The sequence below is a fragment of the Grampus griseus genome, assembly GCF_964374135.1.
Source record: "Grampus griseus genome assembly, chromosome: 8".
Taxonomy (NCBI): domain Eukaryota; kingdom Metazoa; phylum Chordata; class Mammalia; order Artiodactyla; family Delphinidae; genus Grampus; species Grampus griseus.
Genome location: NC_139002.1, coordinates 71,999,738 through 72,027,347, shown reverse-complemented (window position 1 = coordinate 72,027,347; position 27,610 = coordinate 71,999,738). Strand labels below are relative to the sequence as shown.

The window sequence follows — 27,610 nt, the reverse complement described above, 5'->3', positions numbered from 1 at the left end:
AGAATGTGACCACCCTTCATCACTACCAAAACTATACTCCTAGTCAGCTATAGTAGTTAACAGCAGTTCCTTACTGGTCTTCCAGCTTCTACGTGTCCTTCTATAGCCTGTCTTCAATAGGCAACCAAAATTATCTTTTAAAAATAAATCACTAAATGCAATGTGGTATCCTGGATTGTATCTTAGAAGAGGAAAAATACATTAGTGGAAAAACTGGTGAAATCTGAAGAAAGCCTGCAGTTTAGGTAATAGTAATTTAATGAGTGTTAATGTCTTAGTTTTGACAAATTTAACATGGTTATGTAAGAAGTTACTTAACCCATTTTCCTTTAATGTTGAATGAGAACTCTCTTTACTATTCTTGCAACTTTTCTGTAAATATAAAATTGTTCCAAAATAAAAAAAAATTTAAAAAAATGAATATAATCACAGAAAGCAAATGTAAAATAAGAGAAAATCAAAGCCAAAAGATGGTTCTTTGAAAAAATTAATAAAATTTGTAAACCCTTAAAAATATTAAATCATGCCACTCTTTTGTTCAAAATACTGTTTACCACCTCAGTCAGTAAAATTCAAATCCCTAATTGTTGCTTCAAGGCCCTACACATTCTGACCCACTACCTCTCTGATCTGGCTTCCTACCCCTTTCTTCTTTGTTCTAGCTGATCTGCAGGTATGCTCCCCAGCTGGGACCCTTGTGCTTATCCCTTCTTTTAATGCTCTTTCCCCAGATACTTGCATGACTTACCCTTTCAGTTTATTAACGTCTGTGCTCAAATGTTGTCTAATCAGAGAGCTCTTCACTGACCATCTTATCAGAAATAATAGTGACTCTGTATAGCTTTATTGAGGTATAATTTATGTACTGTAAAATTTACCCATTGGATGTGTACAATTCAATGATTCTTTTAGCAAATGCATAGAGTTGTATAATTGTCACTACAGTCCACTTTTAGGATATTTTCATCACTCCCAGAAGTTTCCGTGTACTACTTTCCAGTCATTCCCCATTCCCATCCTCAGCTCCAAACCACTGCTGATCTGGTTCCCGTCTCAGTAGGTTTGCCTTTAATGGAGGTTTCCTGTAAATGGAATCATACCTTATGTAATCTTTTACATGTGATTTCTTTCACATACCATACTGTTCTTAAGCTCTGTCCATGTAGTATGTATCCACAATTTTTTTTTATTGCTGAATACTTCCATTGTATGGATATACCACATTTTATTTATCCAGTTACCCAATAACTGACATTTTGAATGTTTGTAGTTTTTGATTATTATGAATAATGCTGCTATAAACATTCATGTACAAGTCTTTGTGTGGATGTATGTCTTGATTTCTCTTAGGTAGGTTTATGGGAGAGGTCAGGAAGTTGCAAAGTTCTGATCCCTCCTGGTCTTAGTTTTCTAGGGATAAGATGTTAATTTATTTCACTAAAATGAAGTTAGGGTGGCAAGTAGGGGTTTTGAGGCAAGGAATAATGGTTGGCTTCATCTTCTAAGGGGAATGGGAAAGAGAGCTGACCAGGGCTTGTAAAAGGAATGTTAAATGGCATGCAGATGCCTGCTGAAATTGGAGACTGTTGGATCTTTATGGTTGTGAGATTTTCTTTAGAAGAACTAGCTGCCTGGTAGAAAAAGCAGAGAAGTCTCTGAGCTCAGAGAACAGGTTTGGTCAGAATGAGGGTGTGAGGGCTGGAAGCAAAGGAGATTATGATCAGAATATGGTATTGTGGTTAAGATTCTGATAGGGTACAATTATGGGGTTGAAGATGCTGTGAATTTTTCAACATTGACAGGTTTTTTTGGCTGTGTTGGGTCTTTGTTGCTGCGTGTGGGCCCTCTATAGTTGCGGCGAGCAGGGGACCACTCTTCGTTGCCGTGCACGGGCCTCTCACGGCGGTGGCCTCTCCTGTTGCAGAGCACGGGCTTCAGGAGCACGGGCTTCAGTAGTTGTAGCACGAGGGCTCAGTAGTTGTGGCTCACGGCTTAGTTGCTCTGTGGCATGTGGGATCTTCCCAGACCAGGGCCTGAACCCATGTCCCCTGCGTTGGCAGGTGGACTCCCAACCACTGCACCACCAGGGAAGCCCCACATGGACATTTGTGTAACTGAGGCTTCTTATAGAATATAGAGATAAACGTCCAGAGCAAAAATAAGGCATGTAGTAGGGGAAGTGACCACATGTCAGTGGCAAGGCAGATCAGTCAGTCAGGGGCCAAGTCAGGCAACAGAAACTATAGTGTAGTTTTTTGAACAGGGAAATTTAAAGAATTGTTAATTAGTAAAAGGTAATTAATTACTATAAGGGGTAAAAGAGGACTGAAGCAGGAGTTGGCACATTATGGCTCACATGACAAATCTGGCCCGTTTTTGTAAATAAAGTTTTATTGGAACACAGCCTTACTCATTCATTTATGTTATCTGTGTCTGTTTTCATGCAGAGTTGAATTGTGACACACTATTTGACCCACAGAGCCTAAAACATTTGCTGTCAGGCCTTAAAAAAGTGCCAGCCTTGCTCTGAGGGGTCCAGAAGTAACAGGTGCAAAGAAGCGCAATTATCAATTCTACAGTTGAGGAGTAATGTGGATAGTGAAGGAACTTTGAGGACTTATGATAGAGCCTCTCCCTCAGCCCCAGGCTGAAATTTGGCCTCTTTGAAGAGGGTATGGCTATCACAGGAACACACAGGTTGCCTATGGCAAAGAAATTTGGTAGAGCTGTCAGATTGGAGGAGCATGGCTTGAGGGTACAGCTGGAGCGGGTAGTTGAGGACCACTGGGCTTCCATACTGAATTTAAAAATAGAGGACTGGAACCCTGATGAGAAGTACCTTCCTGCTGTTATTGCCTTTGAGTGTCCTTTCAGGGCCCTCTATTGACAAAACCTAACATTGTACTAGCTGGCAAAGGAGAAATGTTTGTAAGGTCAAGTTCTTGTATCACAGAGTAGAGCAAAGAAGGGTGGATTTGGAACTGATAGACAATAAATTGATAACTGGCATATAAAAAATGATGGAGAATAGTATAGGAGAATGGCATGAGCCTCAAAACTGGAAAGGTTTTTGCATGAAGGTGGAAGAGCAAAAATAAGAAATACAAGTCAAGTAAGCAAAAATTGGGACCTTCGGGATCTGAGGACTGCAAGGTAATTGGGTATTTGAGAAAATGAGGTGGTTTCATTTACACGTGAAGATGAAGAGAACATTTGGTTTATGGTAGCCAAGCCTCAAAGGTGGAAAATTTTAAATGTTTAAGGGATGGTACAGTACTGAGTTTCAGCCCATTCTAACAGTACTTGGCATTTAAGTTTGGTGTAAATATTTGATGAATTAATCCATTATATAAGAATGTTTTTGTTTCTTAATGAGATATGTACTTTAAAACGATGATGGGGGAGTGGAGAAGGATTTTTGAATCATCCTCATCAGGTAAATTATTTTATAATATATTTGTACATGTATACTTACATGGTGAAATGATCTGTGGTTGAATAGTAAGGAGGGATTGTCCTCACAGAAGTTTTTTCATCAGACAGGACTTAGAAAGTGTTGGTTGTATAGATGCAAATGATGCTGAAAAGTTGACTCACTCTTAGTAACTGTTGCCCAGTGTTATTAATTTGTGACCAGTCTCTGAACAACCTGGTTTTTGATACCAGATTTTTGCAGGAGAGCGAGAAGTGTTGATGTTTTTAATGTGGAAATTATTCACAAAATGAAAATTAAAAAGAACTCTAGCTTTTTTAAGTGATTTCATAATTTGTTAGTGATTTATTGCTTTTGCTTCTGATTCTAATAAGAAATTAAAGGCATTTGCATATGAATAATTGTACAGGCAGAGTGAAAATTAACCAGGCCTGCTTTTTTCCTATTTCAAAGTAACTTATGTAATTGAAAAGCTATCTTGTTTCTTTTCTTTTTAATCACAAAAGAGTAAAGGATATCTGTTCTTAGGCACATCTGAAATGTCTGGTTTTTTACTTCATCTCTGAAATAGATCCTTTAAATTTCATATGCTTATGTTTATTTTACTTTTTATTTTTAAAGAACCAACATAGAGTGGTAGATCAAGTAATTAAAGCTGTAAGAAAAATCTGCAGTGCTTTAGATGGTGTGGAGACTCCTGCCATTACAGAATCAGTAAAGAAGCTAAAGAGAGCAGTTAATCTTCCAAGGAGTAAAAGTGCTGAAGTGAGTATTTTTTAGTAATTAGCATTTTATCACGCGCAAATATGTACTAAAGTGAGCATCTATCACTTAAACTGGGAGATTCTTGCTACTGCTAGACAAAGTGTTAACCTTTTTTTTTTGTTTAGTTTTAAAATAAATTTTATTTATTTATGTATATATGTATGTATGTATTGGCTGCGTCGGGTCTTCCTTGCTTCGTGCGGGCTTTCTCTAGTTGCGGCGAGTGAGGGCTACTCTTCGTTGTGGTGCGCAGGCTTCTCATTGCGGTGGTTTCTCTTGTTACAGAGCATGGGCCCTAGGCGCACAGGCTTCAGTAGTAGTGGCTCGTGGGCTCTAGAGTGCAGGCTCAGTAGCTGTGGCACACGAGCTTAGTTGCTCTGCGGCATGTGGGATCTAACCGGACCAGGGCTTGAACCCATGTCTCCTGCATTGGCAGGCAGATTCTTAACCACTGTGCCATCAGGGAAGCCCAAGTGTTACCGTTTTAACTTTGGCTTTTACTTTTGAGCTGATTTGGTCACTTACTTGGTAAGGTGGAGAATTCCTAAGAGGAGATGGACTGCCTTGAAGAACTTTGTGAGAGTTGACACTGAATAGGTGGATGCCCAACTGAACTTTTTGTGTGTAGAGAGTAACTCTGGCAAAAATGAGTTGGTTTGGGGTTTTAAGGTAATACTACGCTTGAAGGACCTGGATAGTAATAGCTAACATTTCCCTCCCTCTGGATGGAAGTGTTCATGATTGTCAACGGGGAAGTTCTACTTTGGACTATACCTCCTTCCTATTGGAAAGACCCAGGAGCCTCAGTAATAGTGACTTAAATTGCCTCAGAGGCAACCAGGTTAGGAGCCCTCACTTGACATCATACTGTTGCATTTAGTAAAAGTTCTCCCCATGATGTTTCCACCGGGATTTAATTAACTATTTTCAGAGGGATGTTCATAGCTTTGATTGCAAGGATGAGAGAAGGATCACAAGACATGATAAATTTAAAGAAAGGAAAAGTTATATTGTTGGCATGTTCCTCAACAAATGTTTAGGAGCTAGCTTAATCCATTCATTCTCACAGAGAGCCTATTCTTATGGTATATAGAAATTTGGATCTCTTGTGTTTTGTTTGTTTGTTTTTTCCTTTCTTATTATGTGCTTGTTTTTATAAATTAAAAAATATGTCTGAAATCACTTGGAGGTGATAAACTGCCATGGTCCTAATGTTGTCTGAGGCTTCTACTCATTATATTCATTTGCTGGATAAAGGAGCAGAGAGTAGGAGAGCTCAATTCGAATAATTATAAGAGCTTTTTTTGAGACACTAAAGGGTAATAAGTAGAGTCTAGTTTCTTTAAGGATATGCTTATCATGCTAATAGTAGAGCAAGTAATGGAAATGCATTTTCTTCATATTAAAAGTCATCTCTGGGCTTCCTAGTGGCGCAGTGGTTGAGAGTCCACCTGCCGATGCAGGGGACACGGGTTCGTGCCCTGGTCCGGGAAGATCCCACATGCCACGGAGCAGCCGGGCCCATGAGCCGTGGCCACTGAGCCTGTGCGTCTGGAGCCTGTGCTCCGCAACAGGAGAGGCTGCAGCAGTGAGAGGCCCGCGTACCGCAAAGAAAAAAAAATCATCTCTTTATTTGATTTGGGATATTCATTTTCTTTTTGCAGTCTTTTTTTATTGTTTTATTCTGCGGACACTTGGGAAGTTTCTCCTATGAAGGATTTCTTTGATATAGAATTTAATGAATGTATTGAGATAAAAGGTAAACATTTTATATTACCTCATGGGTGATTTTCTCACTAATTTGTATGTATGTAAGCAGGTGACTTCACTGTCTGGAGGAGGAGACACTAGCAAGAGTTCAACTAGAGGTATGTATTGAAGTTCCTTAAATTTTAGGACTAATTGTTGCTTTTTCAGAGAATTATATTAACAATTTCTTTAAACCTAGGCTCACTGAATCCTGAAAATCCTGTTCAAGTAAGCATGGACCAGTTAACTGCAGCAATTTATGATCTTCTCAGACTCCATGCAAATTCTGGTAGGGGTTCTGTAGACTGTGCCCACAGTAACAGGAACATCAAGGAAGCATGGACCACAATGGAACAGCTCCAGTTTACAATTTTTGCTGCACATGGAATTTCGAGTAACTGGGTATCAAAGTAAGTAACTATTTAAAAGGAGATATGTATAGCTTCACCTAGAAGCTAATCTAATCTTGAAAAATGTCAGCATCCACTGTTACCTTGGCATTTAAATGGATGATACGTGATCCACCAGATACCTTTGTGGTTTTCCTAAAAATTACAGAGATGTTTGATGCTGTTCCAATAAAATATATCACCCCCACTACGTATAGAAAAGGCAGGAAAATATGTTTAAACTTACAAGGGCAAATGCTAGTTAATAAATTAGTCAATTTATGACTGCTGTTTCTGCCTTTCCTTTAGAACCAGGGTAATGGGACTGTAGCACATTTTTGTCCCTCTTTAGTAGTTTACAATTTACTCTTTGCTAGACTTTGAAGTATGCAAGAGCATATTTCTTCTATTGAATTTTTAATATGGGTTTTTCCTTTTTGATTTTTTTGTCAATGCCAAAAAGTTTGCCACCTTCAACTTATTTGGAAAAGACTAGTATAAACTGAAAAGCCCAAATTGAATTTTTTTTTCTTTTTTGCGGTACGCGGGCTTCTCACTGTTGTGGCCACTCCCGTTGCGGAGCACAGGCTCTGGACGTGCAGGCCCAGCAGCCATGGCTCACGGGCCCAGCCGCTCCACGGCATGTGGGATCCTCCTGGACTGGGGCACGAACCCGTGTCCCCTGCATCGGCAGGCGGACTCTCAACCACTGTGCCACCAGGGAAGCCCCCAAATTGAATATTTTTAATGAAATTGTTTTATAATAGCTATATATATATATATAATAGCTATAAAATAAAGCCTAATTATAGATACCAAACATAAATTCTGCTTTAGAACATAAACTGAGCATTAGGTAATATATAATATAATGACTTGAAAGTGGTATATTAATTCATTCAGTAAATATTTACTGAGCACCATCTGTGGGCAGTATTCTTAGTACTAGGGATTCAGCAGTAAACAAGGCAGCAAAAAATCTTTGCCCTCTTGGAACTTGCATTTAAATGGGTACTATTGGTGTCTAAAGGTATTTCATTCTTTTAAATAGTTACGGAGATAATACCCTCCACATCCTCCATACAAAACCATGTATACACACAATTAAATTTAGCGACACTAATGAGGAGAACAAATACTCAGTAGAAAACAACACAGTGATAATTAAGATGGAAAGAAAGTTAGTACAATGCTGATTTTTTTTTTTGGCCACTCCGCACAGCTTGCGGGATCTCAGTTCCCTGACCAGGGATTGAACCTGGGCCACAGTAATGAAAGCTTGGAATCCTAACCACTAGCCCACCAGGGAACTCCCAATACAATGCTGATTTAAAAAGAGGTTGAGGGAATTCCCTGGTGGTTCCAGTGGTTAGGATTCCGTGCTTGCACTGCCCAGGGCATGGGTTCAATTCCTTGTTGGGGAACTAAGATGATGCAAGCCGAGCAGCATGGCCAAAAAAAAAAAAAAAAAAAGGAGAAGGTTGAGAAAAGCAATTAAATAGTTAGCTATGTGAACCAGTGAGATTAGATTTGAAATATATTTAGAATGATTAACAGATTGTATGAACAAAATGGTTAATGGGTAAGCCTAGCAGTAAGTTAGAGTACTAGTAGAATACAGTTTTATTGAACCTAAAACTCCTGCTCTACAAGATTGCCTGACTGTATTACCCGGCTTTGTACTTGTAGCAGTTAGGGGCTAAATCATTGCTGTCCAGTGAAAGAATGCAATAGCATCTGTCCCCTTGGATGGAAGCCTCCTAATAGAGTAGGAAGACTGGCTCAGTGCAAGTCAGGCCCATGCACCATTAATATGCTAAACCGACTCTATTTCAGTGGCTTAGCAAAGGAAAATAGCACCTAGGGGAGATAAATGTTTGTACTATTACTTCCTAGAATTTACCTAGAAATGAAGAATTATTCAGTGTCATTTAACTAAAATCTAAAGCTAGTAACTAACTGAGCACAAAATTGAGATAAATTCTCCAGCTGGTATCAATACGGCTCCTTTAGACTGGCACCTAGTGATATATGTTCCCTTCGGTATTCCCTTTGCTATGCCTCTATTTTTGTAGGATTTGCAATAGTTAAATTTTAGATGTTTTTCCATAAATTCAAGTGAATGGTAACCAAATTATTTCAGATAATAGTCACTTTTAGGTAAGAATGGCTAATGATACATATTTGATTAGTTAACTAATTTGTATTATCAAATAAAAATTAAATTAATCTCTTTTCTCAGTTATGAAAAATACTTCTTGATATGTTCCCTGACTTACAATGGAAAGGATCTTTTTAAACCTATTCAATCAAAGAAGGTTGGCACTTATAAGAATTTCTTCTATCTTATTAAATGGGATGAACTGTAAGTGAAATTTCTGGCTTTTTATTCTTTCAGTATGCCGTGTTCTTTACTTTTATTCATTTATGCATACAGCTTTCAGTTTTAATTACAAGTTCCATTAAAATTCATTAAATTCTTACTGATATCTTAAAGTCTCTTCTAGATACAATTCTATCAAATGGACTGAAATTCTCATTTAAAACTCTGAAATATTCTTTTAAATCTTCATATTGTTAAATTGCAGAAGGTGACATCAATTCTTACTGGGCTTTGTCAAGTTAAAGTTACGTATAATTCTACAAAGATGGTTTTTTATAACATTGCTTTAGCTCAGTATTTATTCTGTAACACTGTATATAGGAAGCCTAGTTCTTGGTTAACAGATTTTTAAAATTATCTTAAATCCATGTACAAGATGATATTTTGCACTGTTAATATTTTTAAAATATTGTCTTCAAACTAAGGGAATGCTTTCATTATTTAGACAAGGAGGCAATTGCAGAACTTTTTACTTTTTTTCTGCATTTATTTAATGGTTTCCTATTTTTCTTTTATTTTTTTAATTATAAAAATAGCACATGTCTGTGAAAGCAATCAAATAATACAAAAATGCATGTGGGGTGGAAAGTGTCACTTTATTTTTCACTCTTAACCATCTCATCGCTCCTCAGAGTGACCACTGTTGGCCTTATGTGTCCTTTCAGATTTAAAAAAAACAAAAACAAAACACTGGTAAACATATATGTCTGTCTGTGTATGTATGTGCACACGTAAATCTCGAATCAGAAATACTCAAACATTCATCTAGCTTTTCCTAAAGGAAATAAAAATGATTATTATTTTGCCTAGAAATTGACATTGCCAGTCTTAAGTAAAGGTATTAACAAATTTTTGAAGAGAGAAATGTTATGTGTTTGAAATTATAATGAAATTTATTTAAGATTTTTATAGTATTTGTTAGCGAAGCTTACTGCTTAAGTAAAGGTTACTCAGGATTAAAGATTATTTGATGAGTCAAATAAAATACCTGAGATTGTCAGTCTCGTTAAAGCATTAAACTTCATATTCAGTCTAATTTGTTTTTTCTATTAATACATTTTCCCCCCATAGAATCATTTTTCCCATCCAGATATCACAATTGCCATTAGAATCACTACTTCACCTTACTCTTTTTGGAATTTTAAATCAGAGCAGTGGAAGTTCCCCTGATTCTAATAAGCAGAGAAAGGGGCCAGAAGCTTTGGGCAAAGTTTCTTTACCTCTTTTTGACTTTAAACGGTAAGTGTTACTGAGTTGTAATGGTGAGTTACTGTGGACACACCTGCAGCATGAGAATTGGGTAGAGAGTGGAGTGGGGAACAGTGACGTACGTGATGAGATAATGAGTTGCCTAATTTTTTCTGATGTGATTAAAGGAGGTCATTTCAGAGACACAGAGGAAACCAAAGTTGTACTGCTATAGTTTGAACATATCTATATGGGTATTCAAAGGATTGTTTGCCACTCACTATTCCAGAAGAAAAGCAGCAGCCAATTCGTTCTTTAATTGTAATTTATGGAAAGCATTATGTTATGACATAATACTCGTGGTCTTACAAGTTCCTTTGATATATTTAAAAAAAACCCACAATGCGAATTCCCTCTTCGCATCTCTTCCCCATCCTTCTCCAGTTTAAGAGAGTCTACAACTGCATATTATTCCCTTTACCTAACTGATCTACCCTTACTGCTATGGACCCCTGGCCTTTAATCTTCAAAAGTCCCACATGTATGCAAAATTAATTGATCCTTAGGGTTAAAGGAATTCCTTTTGAACTTTGTGTCTACTAATAGCCATTGGGATAATGTAGCTGGCCTTTCAGCTATTTTGATTATGTTTTAAGTAATAATATGTTCCATGAGACCATCAAGTGTTTTCCTAAATGAAAAAAAAATTTAATTGAATAAGTTTGGAATGTTTGATATAGCACGTGATAACACTTTGGAGCATGATAAAGGACATTAGCATATTAAAGAATCTCTAAAGTTCTGCAGTCAAGAAGCCTACTGTGTTTAATAATAATATTACTGTAATTATAAATGCATAGCATTTACTGTATGCTGGGTATTAGTCTGAGTGCTGTATACATAGCCTTATATACCCCACAACAACCCTATGAAGGTAGGTATTATTATTATCCCTTTTTACAGAGGGGAGAATCAAAGTGCCTTGCCCTTGGGCGCTTAGCTAGTAAGTGGCAGAAGTGGGATTTGAATATAGGCAGTTTGGCCCCAGGGTTTGTGTTCTTAACATTATCCTATATTACCATTCTCAGACTTATTTGATACCATAGTACTTTTTTTGTTCTAGAATACATCTTTTAAAACATTGTGTCCCATGGGACAGTTTTGGGGAAATGACTTAATAACTGATCTATTTAACCTACAATAAAACAATTAAAAAATAAGAGTTAAAAAATTCTGCTAATCTAGTTCTACTTCCTTTTTCCTCTTAAATGACAAACACAGTTTGAATTTCCAGTAATCATTTTAAAAATCATGTGGTGTTTGAAACACTGACTTCATAAGTTTTGTTTTTGAAATATTCTTTTCTTATGTACTTAAATATAGCATTTATTCACACATTTTTCTTTTCTTATAGTCACTCCCCCTATATGTGAGGAGGCAGTTTAAGATTTTTTTATTCTATAACTTCTTTTGGGCTCAAATTTTATTTGACACCTGACATAATTCTGAACTGCCAAAGGCTAGATAAAAGCAGTTGAAGAAATTGCTATTAGGACTTCCCTGGTGGCACAGTGGTTAAGAATCCACTTGCCAATGCAGAGGGACCTGGGTTCGAGCCCTGGTCCAGGAAGATCCCACATGCCACAGAGCAGCTAAGCCCATGCGTCACAACTACTGAGCCTGTGCTCTAGAGCCCGCGAGCCACAACTACTGAGCCCACATGCCACAACTACTGAAGCCCGTGCGCCTAGAGCCCATGTTTCGCAACAAGAGAAGCCACTGCAATGAGAAGTCCACGCACCGCAACGAAGAGTAGCCCCTGCTCGCCGCAACTAGAGAAAGCCCGCACACTGCAACCAAGACCCAACACAGCCAAAAAATTTAAAAATTTTAAAAAAAGAAATTGCTATTAATGATGTATATTTAGAACCGTTTGCTAAATATAATCCATGACTACTCTAAAACAGAATATTGGCCCCATAAAGGAGGAGAATTGTGTTCTCAGTTGTCTTTCCCCCCCACCCCTATAAATTTATTTATTTTTTTATGGCTGCATTGGGTCTTCGTTGCTGTGCGTGGGCTTTCTCTAGTTGCAATGAGCAGGAGCTGTTCTTCGTTACGGTGCACGGGCTTCTCAACGCGGTGGCTTCTCTTGTTGCGGAGTATGGGCTCTAGGATTGCGGGCTTCAGTAGTTGTGGGACTCGGGCTCAGTAGTTGTGGGTTGCAGGCTCTAGAGCACAGGCTCAGAAGTTGTGGCACACTGGCTTAGTTGCTCCGTGGCATGTGGGATCTTCCCAGACCAGGGGTCAAACCTGTGTCCCCTGCATTGGCGGGCGGATTCTTAACCAGGGCTCCACCAGGGAAGTCCTCAATTGTCTTTGATAAATTAGTGTCAGGGAATAGTTATGTGAGAAAATTAAATGTAATTATATCATTATCATTAATTTTTATAAATGAGTCAGTTTTGAAAACCTTCGTGCTCTTGAAAGCACCAGGAGTCTTTACTTCATTTGAGAAGTACTATCATTTTTTGCAACTTTTTTTTGACTATTAATAAATGTTTTTTATTGGATGAATGACATTCTTTCAAAATTCAAAAGAGTAAGGGGAAGGGCAGTTGACTTTTTTTTTATGCGGTATGCTGCCCTCCCACTGCCACGGCCCCTCCCGCCGCTGAGCACAGGCTCCGGATGCGCAGGCCCAGCGGCCACGGCCCACGAGCCCAGCTGCTCCGCGGCATGCGGGATCCTCCCAGACCGGGACAAGAACCCACGCCCCCCGTATCGGCAGGCGGAATCCCAACCACTGCGCCACCAGGGAAGCCCCGACTTTTGTTAGACAATTAAATAGTTGCATCCAGCACTCTACTGTTTAAAACAGTGAGCTGATGCCGTTAATCTTGAGACTTTGGCAAGTAGTGTAGTCAATCTAGGTAATGTTAGGATTTAACATTCAAAAAATGCTCAGAAATTAAGAGGGGAGATGATTTTATATTAATACATATAGAGAAAGTGTTAATGATTTAGTCTGTTAACGTACTGTAGTACAGTGATCAGAAGTCCTGGTCTTGAAATTCTTTTAAAATTAATTTATGTTTAAGGTATAACCTGCATACAGCCTGATGAAGTTACTATCATGAAAGCCAAATGATTTACAGGCATTTCAGTCAACCTCAATGATAAATGAGTTCTTAACTCATTTTTAAATAAACTGAATCAAGCATTTAAGCTGCTGTTCCTTTATAGTTGTGTCTCAGGATTACCAAATAGTTGACGTGAGAAAGTTTTTTACAGAAAAATTCCAGCTAATAGATGCAGAAGGAATGACAGAATATTACAGTTTTGCAGCCCCTACTGAAATAGTAGATTTAGGCCAGGAAATCTCAGTCTTGGCACTGTTGACATTTTGGGCCAGGTAATTCTTTGCTGTGGGAGACTGTCCTGTACACTGTGGGATGTTTGGTGACATCCTTGGCTTCTGCCCACTAAATGCCAGTAGTACCCCCTAGTTGCCAACAAAAAAGTCTCCAGACATTGCCAAATATCCACTGTGGTCAAAAGCATTCTTGGTTGACATTGATTTAAGCAGTGATTTATTAATGCTTGTTTAAAACCATTGTGATTAAGTTTTCTGGAACTTTATAATGGATGATTTAGACTGATAGCACTTGAACAAACCGATTATCTTCACATCACAGAAGGAGAGATATACCAATGTGTGCTTCTTTATTTGATGCATCAGGAACTAGTGGTATACAATACCACCTACAAAGTATTAAGTATTCTTGCCACATAACTAACCCTGAATCAGATCAAACCTTTAGATCTATTACAGAAAATATAGAAGATAAAGGGACATGCTAAATGATACCAGAGGAATGCAATCAGTAAAATCCAGGATGTAGAAAATTCTCAGAACGGAAGACCTGGATTCTTCAACAAATAACGGGGGATAAAAAAGAAGAATGTATGGATTAAAACAAGAGTTGGCAAACTTTGTTAAGAGGACCGGATAGAAGTAGTTGAGGCTTTGTAGGTCATGTAGTCTCTGTCACAAATGTAAAAGCAAAGGCAAAAGCAGTGATAGATAGGCAATATGTAAATGAATGAGTGTGGCTTTATTTTAGTAAAAGTTTATTTACAAAACAAGGTGACAGTCTGGAGTTTGTTGACCCTTGATTTGAAAGATACTTTAAAAGACATATCAACCAATGCACATGTTGGATCTTGCTTGTATCCTTATTCAAACAAACCAACTGTTAAAAATTTTTTTTTTAGAGACAATCAGAGAAATTTGAGTGCTGACTAGATAGCTAATAACTTTGAGTAATTATTTTTAATTATTCTGTTGTAATTATGTTTAAATATTTATTTGGCTGCGCCAGGTCTTAGTTGCGGCACACGGTATCTTTTAGTTGCGGCATGCAGGATCTTTAGTTGCAGCATGCGAACTCTTAGTTGCGGCACGTGGGATCTAGTTCCCTGACCAGGGATTGAACCCGGACCCCCAGCATTGGGAGTGCGGAGTCTTAGCCACTGGGCCACCAGGGAAGTTTCTGTTGCAATTATGTTTAAATTAAAGTGTTTATCATTTAGAGATACATAAAAGTATTTGCAGATAAAATAATATCAGAATTTGCCTTCCAATAATCTAGTTGAGGGTCAGGGTGGTTCTAAAGTAGACAGAATGTATGTGTCAAAGATTTTTTTTTTTTTGGCCGCCTCGCGCAGCTTGCAGGATCTCAGTTCTCCGAGATTGAACCCAGGCCCCCTGCAGTGGAAGCGCGGAGTCCTAACCACTGGATTGCCAGGGAATTCCTGTGCCAAAGATTCAAAGGCTGTTAACCTGCTAGAGAAAACATTAAGACTGGAGTCTAGTTTTGGAAAGGATATTTGCTGTTTGAATAAAATAAGCAAAGTGTGATGAAGTTTATAGTTTCCTGCTTTTATGTCTCATGTTATTTTTCAGAAATTTCTTCTGTGTAAAGATATATCAGTATCTTTATTGGTAAATGTTTTTAATTTCAGTAGACAATAAATTGGTAGTCTAGGGCAAGGGTCAGCATACTCCGGACCACTGCCTGTTTTTTGTAAATACAGTTTTGTTAGAACACAGCACACATTTTTTGAAATGTATTGTTCATGGCTGCTTTGGCACTATACTAGCAGAGTTGAGTCTCTGACAGAGATTGTATAGCCCAGAAAGCCACAAATATTTGCTGTCTGGCCCTTTACAGAAAAATTTGCTGACCCCTGGTCACAAACAGATGAAACTTCTCATCTCAAATGATTAGTGCTTTGGCACAAAGTAGATACTGGTTTTCTTGGCATGCGTTTTTGTTGTTATGGTAAAAGTCAAGGAGCAGTTATGAAATCCAAACCACCATCTTGAGATGTGTTCCTCTGTAGATGATCTTCAAAGACTATCCTTCACCTTCCTATTTATAGAAGTTGTTTTGGGGACAGGTGACTCTGAGACTTTACCCATCTTGTCTTCTATCCTGAGCCCCGATTCTCCCAAGATAATGTTGCTTCATCTTCCCTCCTTTTGTTCTAACTCCCATACTTCAGTACCTAAATACTGAAGTGAAAGTACACTATGGAGAGTGACTCCTTCTGATATGTTCTTTTTATATAGAGGATGCTTAATAAATATTTGATTATTAACATTTCAAATTCATTACCGTGTGTTGTGAGTTTTGAAGTAATTTTTAAGATGAAATCCACAATATTCTTCTGTTTACATTCATGAAGGTTTTTAACATGTGGAACTAAACTTCTGTATCTTTGGACTTCATCACATACAAATCTTGTTCCTGGAACAGTCCCCAAAAAAGGATATGTGATGGAAAGAATAGTGTTACAGGTAATGATACTTCCTGACACGTGGAAAGGTTCAAATTTGAATTCTTTATGAAAAGTATATGTGTACCATGATCTGGGTTGTTACTAAAGAAGCCTAATTGATCTTGTTTCGATCTTAGGATCTATATTTAATTTAAATGTCAATAAACCACTTCCTATTTCTGAGAAACAGTAAAAGATGCACTTACACCAATCCCAAGTAGTACACGTGCTATTGAGAATTACCAGTAATGGTAATCACTTTTAATAAAAGGACAGAAGCATTAATTTAATATTTGGTATTATCACCCTGTTGGCTAAGAAAAATCAAAAACAAGTTAATGTAGCAAATATGTGGACTTTTCAGCTATAATTTAATCTTCTGTTAATTTTTAAGGTTGATTTTCCTTCTCCTACATTTGATATCATTTATACCACTCCTCAAGTTGACAGAAGCATTATACAGCAACACAACTTAGAAACATTGGAGAATGATGTAAAAGGGAAACTTCTTGATATTCTTCACAGAGACTCATCACTTGGGTACATTCCTTTGATTCTGTTTTGCCTGGGTATCTCTTACAATGTAAAGTTCAAGTTAATGGTTTATTAAATGCCCTGATTTAGTTCATGATTTAGCAATGTTCCTGATATGGAAAGTTTTTTTTTTTTCTTTTTTTAATTGTATAAAAAGACTATATGACTACATAAAATTTAGAAATTTGTACAGGTCAATTTTTTTACATAATCAAAAGGCAAACGATAGATTGGGAACTATAATCTGTATCCTTAATATATGAAGGACCTTTTCATATAAGTAGAAAAACGGACAACACAGTGGTAGACAAGAATATGAATAGGTAATTCTTTGGAAAAGAAATACAGTACCTTTTAAACATCTGAAAAAATATGTTCAACCTCTCAATAATCAAGGAATTATAAGTTAATACAAGATACCATTTCACACATCAGATTGTTGAAAATTAAAATGTCTCATTATATAAGGTATTGATGGGATACAGAAAATGGGAATTATACTATTGGCAGGACTCTAAAAGCTTTTGGAGAGCAGTTTGGCAAAATCTATAAAGGTCGCAGTGTCCATAGTCTGACCTAACAATTCCACTTCCAGTTAGTTATAGTGTATTTTAGAGAAAACCCTTTTATATTTGCTTGTGGAGACAAGAATATTCATTGCAGTGTTTATTTGGGTTATTATAAAACTGATAGGGAATGTTCATTAACGGGTTAAATTATGGTACATTTATCCAACAGTACTATGTAACTATTAAGAATGAAGTTATAGCTATATGTACTAATATGTAAGATGTTAAATGAAGAAAATAAGTAGCAGGATAGTGTGTATAGTGTGTTACCATTAACATATAGGAAAAAAAGAATCTACATACACCTTTGTGTATGCTTCTATATGAATAGACTACCTCTGGAAGAATATACGAGCTTAGGCAGTTGCCACTGGGAGGGGAATTGGAAGGAGAAACTTAATTGTGTACCTTTTTGCAATACTTGATTTTTTTTTTAGTATTCCATGTGAAATACATTTCAATTCAATGCATGGATTATATACACAAGGGTAGATAGATGAGTAGTGAAATATTTCATTCACATAAACATCTGTCATTAACAGTAAATTAGAATTTCCAAGACAAGTTCTTTTTATTTTGAATATTCCTCAAATGAGCTATATAGTCATCTTCTAAAATTTTGTAATAGCATTTGTTTTTGGCATGACATTTGATTTTACTTTTATAAAATGATGAAATCCTTGCTGTCTCTTAGGGTAGCTTCTGCGTAGCCAACTCTGATTTCCAGTGCCTGGCATCTGGTTGGAGCTCAATAAATTTTATTGTGCTGAATTATCCTTCTTTTTCTTAACTAAGACTCTTTTATCAAGGCAGAATGATTTCTTTCCATCCCCCAAATTAGGGTAAATTAGTGGTGTTTGCTGTACATTGCATTTTTCTATTCCAAATTAGTATTAATGATTCTACCAAGAAGTGGCTGTCCTAAAAGGAATAAATTTCTTCTTTGTATTTTTAATCATTGAGATTATAACTGTCATTATGATATCACTAAGAAATGATGTAATTCTGTTACATATTCAGACTTTCTAAAGAAGATAAAGCCTTTCTGTGGGAGAAACGTTATTATTGCCTCAAACACCCAAATTGTCTTCCTAAAGTACTAGCAAGTGCCCCAAACTGGAAATGGGTTAATCTTGCCAGAACTTACTCATTGCTTCGGCAGTGGCCTCCATTGCACCCACTGACTGCGTTGGAGCTTCTTGATTCAAAGTAAGTTAACTGTGGCTGAATTTATTTGCTCTGTTTTATTGTTTTTCCAGTAAGATATTATGTTGCAGGATTAGTTCCCTTTGTTTTAACATGAAAGCAATTCGATTCAGTATAAATGTGTAAATGCATATTTCTATAAACACATCTTTTGTGTTGAGGTTATTAAAAAGGGATATCATATCATTTAAAACTAATCTAGAGAGGTTGTAAATTTTGAATACTTTGTTATATTTTTATGATGTAGGTCAGAATTAATTTTCATAAGGTTTCTAAACAGTCACGAAATTGGATTTGTGTATAGGACAATAAGATTTTCTTCCTAGAAAAAGAGAAGAAACACATTGCTTTTGAATAGCTATTTGAGTATTCTTTGTCAGGAATAGATTGAGATTGTGTTTTCAGGAAAAACAGCTTCATTAGAAAGAAATCGCTGTCAAATCTTGATTTTTGTGGTATGCTTCTAGATTTGCTGATCAGGAAGTGAGGTCCCTAGCTGTGACCTGGATTGAGGCTATTAGTGATGACGAGCTAACAGATCTTCTTCCACAGTTTGTGCAGGTGAGTTTTTTACGAGGTTACTACCCTCCTTACCCTCTCCCCAGTTTGTATGAGTAGGGACTTTGCTAAGGGATCCCCTTTCTGTTTTGATTAAAAGTACTTTTGTTGTGTGGGAATGTTGAGGTGTATTGCATTTGGATTTAGTGTGAATTTTTTCCACTATTATCAGCTGCCCTACTAAAATACTAACTATATATATATATACCTGGATTTTTAATTCTCGGGTTTTAATTCTCAGAACAAACCAGACTTGAACTTTTCTTTGATTTTTTTTTTTAATTGGCCTTTTAAACATAGCTAATGAATGTTATTCCCAGGTCTGTACTTTTCTGCTTGATTTCATTAATTTCACCTAAGTTAATTCATCTGTTTCATTTTTATCAGTATCACCTTTCATCCTTGATTTATATAGTTTATCTTTTGATAATTTTATCCTAACAACGTAGTATGGGTTTGACCACTAGTGATTCTTATTTTTCTTTGCATGTAGGCTTTGAAATATGAAATTTACTTGAACAGTTCATTAGTGCGCTTCCTTCTGTCCAGGGCATTGGGAAATATACAGATAGCACACAATTTATATTGGTAAGATTTAAATTTTCTTAAGTACTTTATTTCTGTCTCTGTTATTTACAGAGATGACACTCAAAGTCTAAACTGTATGCTCGGACTATTTACTGTTGATACCAGCTGTTTCATTGAAGTCATTATTATAAAGAAGCTAAATTTTTATGTCTTTAGAAATAAAACCAGAAAATAACAAAACCCTCTATTGCAAAATTATTTGGCATGTTAGAGCTCTATAATAATGACTGAGTTTTTACTTGCTTATATAGCTTAAAATTAATTCCTGGATACCAAAAATTGAACTTGTTAAATTGATTTTGAGAGACATTAATCTGTTTCTCAGAAGTGGCTGACATCAATATTTTGCTGTATTAGGCTCCTCAAGGATGCCCTGCATGATGCACAGTTTGGTGCCCGATATGAACATGTTTTGGGTGCTCTCCTCTCAGTAGGAGGAAAAGGACTCAGAGAAGAACTTCTGAAGCAGGCAAAACTTGTACAGCTTTTAGGAGGAGTGGCAGAAAAAGTAAGGCAGGCTAGTGGATCAGCCAGACAGGTATGTACCCATAGAGGGAACATAAATATTTTGATGTTAAAGGATCTTTACAGTGCTGACAAGTTGTTGTTTTTTTTTTTTTAATATTTGTTTATTTGGTTGGTTGTGCCGGGTCTTAGTTGTGGTTCGTGGGCTCCGTAGTTGCGGCACGTGGGCTCCTTAGTTATGGCAAGCTGGCTTCTTAGTTGCAGCTCACCAGCTCCTTAGTTGTGGCGCACAGGCTCCTTAGTTGCAGTATGCGAACTTTTAGTTGCGGCATGGGTGTGGGATCTAGTTCCCTGAGCAGGAATCGAACCCAGGCCCCCTGCATTGGGAGCCTGGAGTCTTAACCACTGTGCGCCACCAGGGAAGTCCCGGTTGTTATTCTTTTTCAATAGACATCCAATAGAACTCTAACACACTTATGCTGTTTTGGGCAGATTGAATTCAAAAGTTGCTTAAAACATGTCGGAAAAGATTTTATATCCTAACTCAGTTCCCTTTCATTTCCATGCTTATTAATTCCTTTCTGATCAAAATTGTTCTCTTGAGTTTCTTTTTCACGATTTTGCTTTTTAACATTTTTGTAATTGTAAAGGTAATAGAAGTATGAATTGATGCTAATGTTTAAGAAGTCCAAATGAATAAGTTTATGGATTAAAAAATTAGGACTTTTCCAGTTTCATTTTCTCCCTGTAGGTATCTTGTTCACAGTTTGCTTTATGTCCTGCTTGGTCATTTTATATGACTTTACACATATATACATGTATATATACAAATGTTTGGAGTTAAAAAAAATTTTTTATAGAAACGTATGTTATTTTTTAACTAGACTTCATTATTTTAACCACTTTAAGGAGTACAGTCCATTGGCTGTTATTGATAGTACATTCAAAGTGTTGTGCAACCACCATCACTGTCTAATTCCAGAATATTTTCATCACAACAGAAAGCAATCCTGCACCCACTAACCCTTTACTTGTTATTCCCCTCTCCTCCCAGGTCCTGGTGAGAACTAATCTGCTTTCTGTCTCTATGGACTTACCTATTCTGGACATTTCATATAAATGGAATCATGCAACATGTGGCCTTTTGTGTCTGATTTCTTTCACTTAACCTAATGTTTTCAAGGTTCATCCATATTTTAGCATGTGTATTTATGGCTGAACAATGTCCCATTGTATAGATAATACCATATTTTGTTTATCCATTCATCAGTTGGTGGACATTGGGCTTGTTTCTATTATTTGACCACTAATGAATAGTGCTGCTATAAATATTTGTGTATAAGTTTTTGTTTGAACATGTTTTCACTTTACCTAGGAGTAGAATTAGTGTATCATATAGTAATTCTATGTTTTTTGAAACTGTTACCCGAAGTAGCTGCACCATTTTATAATTCCAGTATAATACTAGTAATGTATGAGGATTCCAGTTTCTCCGTATCACCACCAAAATTTGTTATTTTCCGTTTTTTTAAACTGTAGTCATCCTAGTGGATGTAAAGTAGTATCTGTAGTATCTCATGGTGGTTTTGATTTGCATTTCCCTAATGACTAATGATTTGGGGCACATTTTCATGTGTTTGTTGGCCATTTGTATATCTTCCTTGGAGAAATTTCTTTTCTAAGTCCTTTTTAATTGGTTTGTCTTTTTGTTGTTGAATTGTTGGAGTTCTTTATGTATTCTAGATACTAGACCCCTATCAGATGTACTGTTTGCAAATATTTTCTCCCATTCTGTGTATCATCTTTCTATTTCCTTCATAATGTCCTTTGATGCACAAAACTTTTACATTTTATGGTCTAACTTATTTTTTTGTTGTTGTTGCTTGTGCTTTTACTAGCGTGTCCAAGAATTTGTTGTCAAATAGAAGGTCACAATGAGGTACACCTTTGTTTTCTTCTAGGAGTGTTATAGGTTCACTCTTAAAAAGTCTTTGATCCATTTTGAGTTTCTTTTTTTTTTTTTAATATTCTATGAGTTAAGGGTCCAACTTCATTCTTTTACATGTGGTTATCCAGTTGTTGCTGCACCATTTGCTGAAGAGACTATTCTTTCCTGTTGAATGATCTTGGCACCCTAGTTGAAAATCAGTTGACCATAGTTATATGGGTTTATTTCTGGACTCTGAATTCTATTCCATTGATCTGTATGCCCCTCCTTATGCTATACTGTTTTCATTACCATAGCTTTGTAGTAGGTTTTGAAATCAGGAATTTGAGTCCTCCAACTTCTACTTTTTCAAGATTGTTTTGGCTGTTTGGAAGTCCCTTACAATTCTATGTGAATTTTAGTATCAGCCTGCCCATTTCTGCAATAAAGGCAGTTGGAGTTTTGATAAAGATTGTGTTGAATCTGTAGATCGATTTGGGAAATGTTGCTCTTAATAATATTAAGTCTTACAGTTCATGAACATGGGATATCTTTTCATTTATTTAGATCTTTAATTTCTTTCAGCAATGATTTTTTTTTTGTAAATTGCTTTTTTCTTTTTCACTTTATGTTGGAAAATTCATGTAAGTACATATAGTTACACTTCATGTTTCTTAATGAGTACATGGTATTACATGGTATTACAAGGTATCTTAGCATAAATTATGAACTGTTACCTCTATGTAGGTTGTTTATACATTTTTCTTTTCCCAGACAGTTCTGTGATGAATTTTAATATATAAGTGTTTGCCCCTTTGCTAGTATTTTTTTTCCTTTTTTTTAAAACATCTTTATTGGAGTATAATTGCTTTACGTTGTTGTGTTAGTTTCTGCTGTATAACAAAGTGAATCAGCTATACATATACATATATCCCCATATCCCCTCCCTCTTGCGTCTCCCTCCCACCCTCCCTATCCCACCCCTCTAGGTGGTCACAAAGCACTGTGCTGATCTCCCTGTGCTATGCAGCTGCTTCCCACTAGTGCTAGTATTTCTTCATAGGATATTCCTACAGATGAAATAATTGAATCAAGAGCTTTGTATATTTTTAGTTATAATGGTTTATATTAGATTGCAATAACAAAACAAAACTTACCGGTATACACCTCCCTCCCCACCAGTAGATTATGAAAGTATCTGTTTCCCACCTTGTTGCCAGCACTGGATGTTATCTTAAATTTTTTGTCTCTTAGATAAAAATTGGCGTCTCGTTATTGCTTAATTTCTATTTGTTAGTGAGTATTAACTAATATGTTAAATATGACCCTATGTAATTCCCCCCTATGTTTATAGCCTTTGCTATAATTTTAATTATTATAGTAAAAATAAACTCTCTTTAGCAACTTTTTTGACCATTTGACAATTGGGCATTTAAAAAATTGGGTCCATATCATATTTATGTTGTCATATAAAAAGGTCTTCATTTTCATTATGTACTTAACAGTATCGGTTTCTTTTCATAGGTTGTCCTCCAAAGGAGTATGGAACGAGTACAGTCCTTTTTTCTAAGAAATAAATGCCGTCTCCCTCTCAATCCAAGTCTTGTGGCAAAAGAATTAAATATTAAGGTGACATAGAATGCTTATAAGTTCATATTATATTTTCAAATAATGTGTAGGAAGAAGGCAAATGGGCAGGTATGCTTAAGGCAAATGCAGATAATATCTGCATAGGTTGGTTATAAGTACTTATGGATGTATGTTTGTGTAAGATCCATATTTATCTCAGTATATTCTTATCTAATCACCATTCCTGAAAGAAAAAGCAGTGTAAAATTATTTACTGCCTTGAAATTATTTTTTGCTATGGTGTAATAGCTGCATATGTTGTAATTCCAGTGGTAAAAGTACCCAGTCACAGGTAGGCAGTTTTTTTCCTCTCTTGTGAATGGCCAGGTGGAGTCTTCCAAGGTTTATAACACTTCTTAGAGTCATCAAAAAGTAGTTGTAATCATCAAAATTGAGTTAACTATATTTTTAATTGGGCTAATAGTAACACAAATAGTGGATTTTTCTCTAACATGAGTTCAGCAAAAGCAGCCAATTAATTCATCCATTAGTGTCTGTGATTTTGAAAGTCTAGGGTACAACTATCCATAAAGGAGTCTTACATTTAATTTTTTTAAATTGACATATGGCTACTCTTCATTGAAATACTGGGTTGGCCAAAAAGTTCATTTGGTTTTTTTCCGTACGATGGCTCTAGTAGCACTTAGTTGTCTTTAACTTCATGTGAAACAATTTTCTTAGATTGTATTGTGACAGCTGTCATATCAGCGAGCATTTAAAAAAAAAACATCAAAATTGGTGAATTTTTGTGTAGCCATTTTAATATTGAAGATGGAAGAAAAACAACATTTTTGGCATATTATGCTTTATTATTTCAAGAAAGGTAAAAACACAACTGAAATGCAAAAAGAGATTTATGTGGCGTATGGAGAAGGTGCTGTGACTGATAGAACGTGTCAAAAGTGGTTTGTAAAGTTTCGTGCTAGAGATTCTCGCTGGATGATGCTACATGGTCGGGTAGACCAGTTGAAGTCGATAGCGATCAAATCAAGACTGTAATTGAGAACAATCAACGTTCTACCACGTGGGAGATAGCCGACATACTCAAAATATCCAAATCAAGCGTTGAAAATCATTTGCACCAGCCTGGTTATGTTCATTGCTTTGATGTTTGGGTTCCACCTAAGTTAAGTGAAAAAAATCTTCTTTTTTTTAATAGATGCATTTATTTATTTACTTTTTTTTGGCTGCATTGGGTCTTCGTTGCTGCACGTGGGCTTTCTCTAGTTGTGGTGAACAGGGGCTGCTCTTCGTTGTGGTGTGCAGCTTCTTGTTGCAGTGGCTTCTCTTGTTGCGGAGCACGGGCTCTAGGCGCGCGGACTCAGTAGTTGTGGCTTGTGGGCTCTAGAGCACAGGCTCAGTAGTTGTGGTGCACGGGCTTAGTTGCTCCGCAGCATGTGGGATCTTCCTGGACCAGGGTTCGAACCTGTGTTCCCTGCATTGGCAGGCAGATTCTTAACCACTGTGCCACCAGGGAAGTCCGAAAAAAATCCCTGACTGTATTTCCGCATGCAATTCTCTGCTTAAACGTAATGAAAATGTTTCTTTTTTTTTTTCTGACAAAAAAATCATTTATAACCCCCCCATGCACATAAAATGACTGGATACACTTTGGTTTATATGCTTTCAGGCTTTTTCTAGTTACATGAACTATGTTTTTATAAAAATAAGCCCTTACTATATGAACTATTTTGTAACTTACTTTTTTAAAACTTTAATTAAATTAATTTATTTTTACACAGTAGGTTCTTATTATCTGTTTTATACATATTAGTGTATATATGTCAATCCCCATTTCCCAATTTGTTTTTTGAAAACAAATTGTGACAGGAGATGAAAAGTGGATACTGTACAATAATGTGGAATGGAAGAGATTGTGGGGTAAGCAAAATGAACCACCACAAACCACACCAAGGGCCAGTCTTCATCCAAAGAAGGTGATGTTGTATATATGGTGGGATTGGAAGGGAGTCCTCTGTTATGAGCTCCTTCTGGAAAACCAAATGATTAATTCCAGTAAGTACTACTCCCAATTAGACCAACTGAAAGTGGTACTTGACGAAAAGCATCCAGAATTAGTCAACAGAAAATGCATAATCTTCCATCAGGATTATACAAGACCGCATGTTTCTTTGATGACCAGGCAAAAACTGTTACAGCTTGGCTGGGAAGTTCACACTCATCCACCATATTCACCAGACATTGCACCTTCGGATTTCCATTTATTTCAGTCTTTACAAAATTCTCTGAGTGGAAAAAATTTCAATTCCCTGGAAGACTGTAAAAGGCACCTGCGGGCTTCCCTGGTGGCACAGTGGTTTAGGGGACACAGGTTCGAGCCCTGGTTTGGGAAGATCCCACATGCCACAGAGCAACTAAGCCCGTATGCTACAACTACTGAGCTTGTGCTCTAGAGCCCGCAATCCACAACTACTGAGCCCGAGTGCCACAACTACTGAAGCCGGTGCGTTGAGCCTGTGCTCTGCAACAAGAGAAGCCACCGCAGTGAGAAGCCCACGCACTACAACGAAGAGTAGCCCCCACTCACTGCAAGTAGAGAAAGCCTGCGCACCATGCAGCCAAAAATAAAATAAATAAATTTATATTTTAAAAATATTGTATAAAAAAAAAGGCACCTGGAACAGTTCTTTGCTCAAGAAGATAAAAAGTTTTGGGGAGATGGAATTATATAGTTGCCTGAAAAATGGCAGAAGGTGGTGGAACAAAATGGTGAATGTGTTGTTCAAAAAGTTCTTGGTGAAAATGAAAAATGTGTCTTTTGTCTTTACTTAAAAACCGAAAGAGGGCTTCCCTGGTGGCGCAGTGGTTGAGAGTCTGCCTGCTAATGCAGGGGACACGGGTTTGAGCCTTGGTCTGGGAAGATCCCACATGCCGCGGAGCAGCTGGGCCCGTGAGCCACAACTACTGAGCCTGCGCGTCTGGAGCCTGTGCTCCGCAACAAAAGAGGCCGCGATAGTGAGAGGCCCGCGCATCCCGATGAAGAGTGTCCCCCACTTGCCACAACTAGAGAGGGCACTCGCACAGAAATGAAGACCCAACACAGCCCAAAATAAATAAATTAATTTAAAAAAAAACAGCAAGTAGCTCATTCTCATTAAAAAACAAACAAAAAAACCGAAGGAACTTTTTGGCCAACTCAATATAAGAGTGGGTGCTTGAGCTGTATAATTATGTCACTGGAGGTGGGGGGGGTTACATTTACCCTTGGATTTTGTTTGCTGTTTCCTTTAAATTGCTCTCGCTCTCTTAAATTAGTTTTTTAGCCAGTTTAATTTTAATATTAGACTTGATCTTTGCTAATGAAATTGTTCAATTTAGTGTCACTATTTGATCCCATGGCTAATTATCAATTTTACTAGCACCATGAATAGAAGTAGAGATCTCATTCCAAATCTTACTGATTTAGAGGAAAGATAAGCATATACAAAATTTTGTGCTTTGTTGAAGGATTATAACACTTTTAAAGTGTCATAATATTTCAAATTTTTAATGATTTTTGTCTCAAGTTTTTAAGGTATTGCTTCTCTGCTTAGACAATGTGTTATGTTTAAGTTTCAAAAAGTATCTTTATATACCTCTTATCTGCCAGATAATCTAAGAAGCAGCTCACGTGCGTTATTTCATTTGCCCTAATTCAAAGGAAAAAGTGAAAGGAGAAATGCCTTGGACAAAAAAAAATTTTTTTTAAGTTTTTATTTCAGTGTTATCATTCTAATGCTTAACATATTGTATTTGTAGTCATGTTCCTTCTTCAGTTCTAATGCTGTGCCCCTGAAAGTCACAATGGTGAATGCTGATCCAATGGGGGAAGAAATTAATGTCATGTTTAAGGTGAGCAGAGAAAGGTGATTTTGTTTTTTGGTAATTTAAAAATTCTTTTCTCAAATTCCTTTTTCAAAATTGCAACAGTAATTTTGTTTATTTAGAATTTAATTAAATTGAATAACTGTGAAAAATTATTACTGAGATAAACTGTTCCCAAATGGATTTGGTAATAAATGCAACTCTGGGCTAGAGCTGCTGTATATGGCCATGCTAGTTAAGTGTTAGTACATCATAGCTCTAGGTAATGCCTTTCACCTGGAGGTGAAATGGTATGCCCTAGAGACGTGCAGGGCAATATTGCAAAACTATGAGAGGGGCACTCTTTTTGGAAAGTGTGACTTACCTGTGGGAAGCAGCAGGAGTAGAGTACTTTAGAGTAATCTATTACCAGTCAAAGTTTTGTGTGTTGTGATCACAATTAGTATTACTTTTAAGAAAGAATGGAGAGTTTTAGTTAATTCAGTGAGTTCATTTAGTGGAGGTTCATCAAGATAGCTTCTCTTGAACCACCTTTGATATGTCTATAGCAAGTTC

The 27,610-nt window shown here is 36.8% G+C and overlaps 1 protein-coding gene across 2 annotated transcripts in view; it reads left to right on the top strand.

Moving 5' to 3' along the window:
- The window catches only part of PIK3C2A (phosphatidylinositol-4-phosphate 3-kinase catalytic subunit type 2 alpha), a 104,770-nt gene that overhangs the window by 60,239 nt on the left and 16,921 nt on the right, over positions 1 to 27,610 (top strand). For both annotated transcript variants that reach the window (XM_082659409.1, XM_082659408.1), the window contains exons 9-21: positions 4,055 to 4,198; positions 6,018 to 6,066; positions 6,147 to 6,357; positions 8,579 to 8,701; positions 9,791 to 9,958; positions 15,662 to 15,773; positions 16,149 to 16,294; positions 17,878 to 18,066; positions 18,531 to 18,624; positions 19,115 to 19,209; positions 19,567 to 19,747; positions 23,126 to 23,230; positions 26,990 to 27,082. In XM_082659409.1, coding sequence (XP_082515535.1) covers positions 4,055 to 4,198; positions 6,018 to 6,066; positions 6,147 to 6,357; positions 8,579 to 8,701; positions 9,791 to 9,958; positions 15,662 to 15,773; positions 16,149 to 16,294; positions 17,878 to 18,066; positions 18,531 to 18,624; positions 19,115 to 19,209; positions 19,567 to 19,747; positions 23,126 to 23,230; positions 26,990 to 27,082 — 1,710 coding nt within the window. The remainder of the gene's footprint in view (positions 1 to 4,054; positions 4,199 to 6,017; positions 6,067 to 6,146; positions 6,358 to 8,578; positions 8,702 to 9,790; positions 9,959 to 15,661; positions 15,774 to 16,148; positions 16,295 to 17,877; positions 18,067 to 18,530; positions 18,625 to 19,114; positions 19,210 to 19,566; positions 19,748 to 23,125; positions 23,231 to 26,989; positions 27,083 to 27,610) is intronic.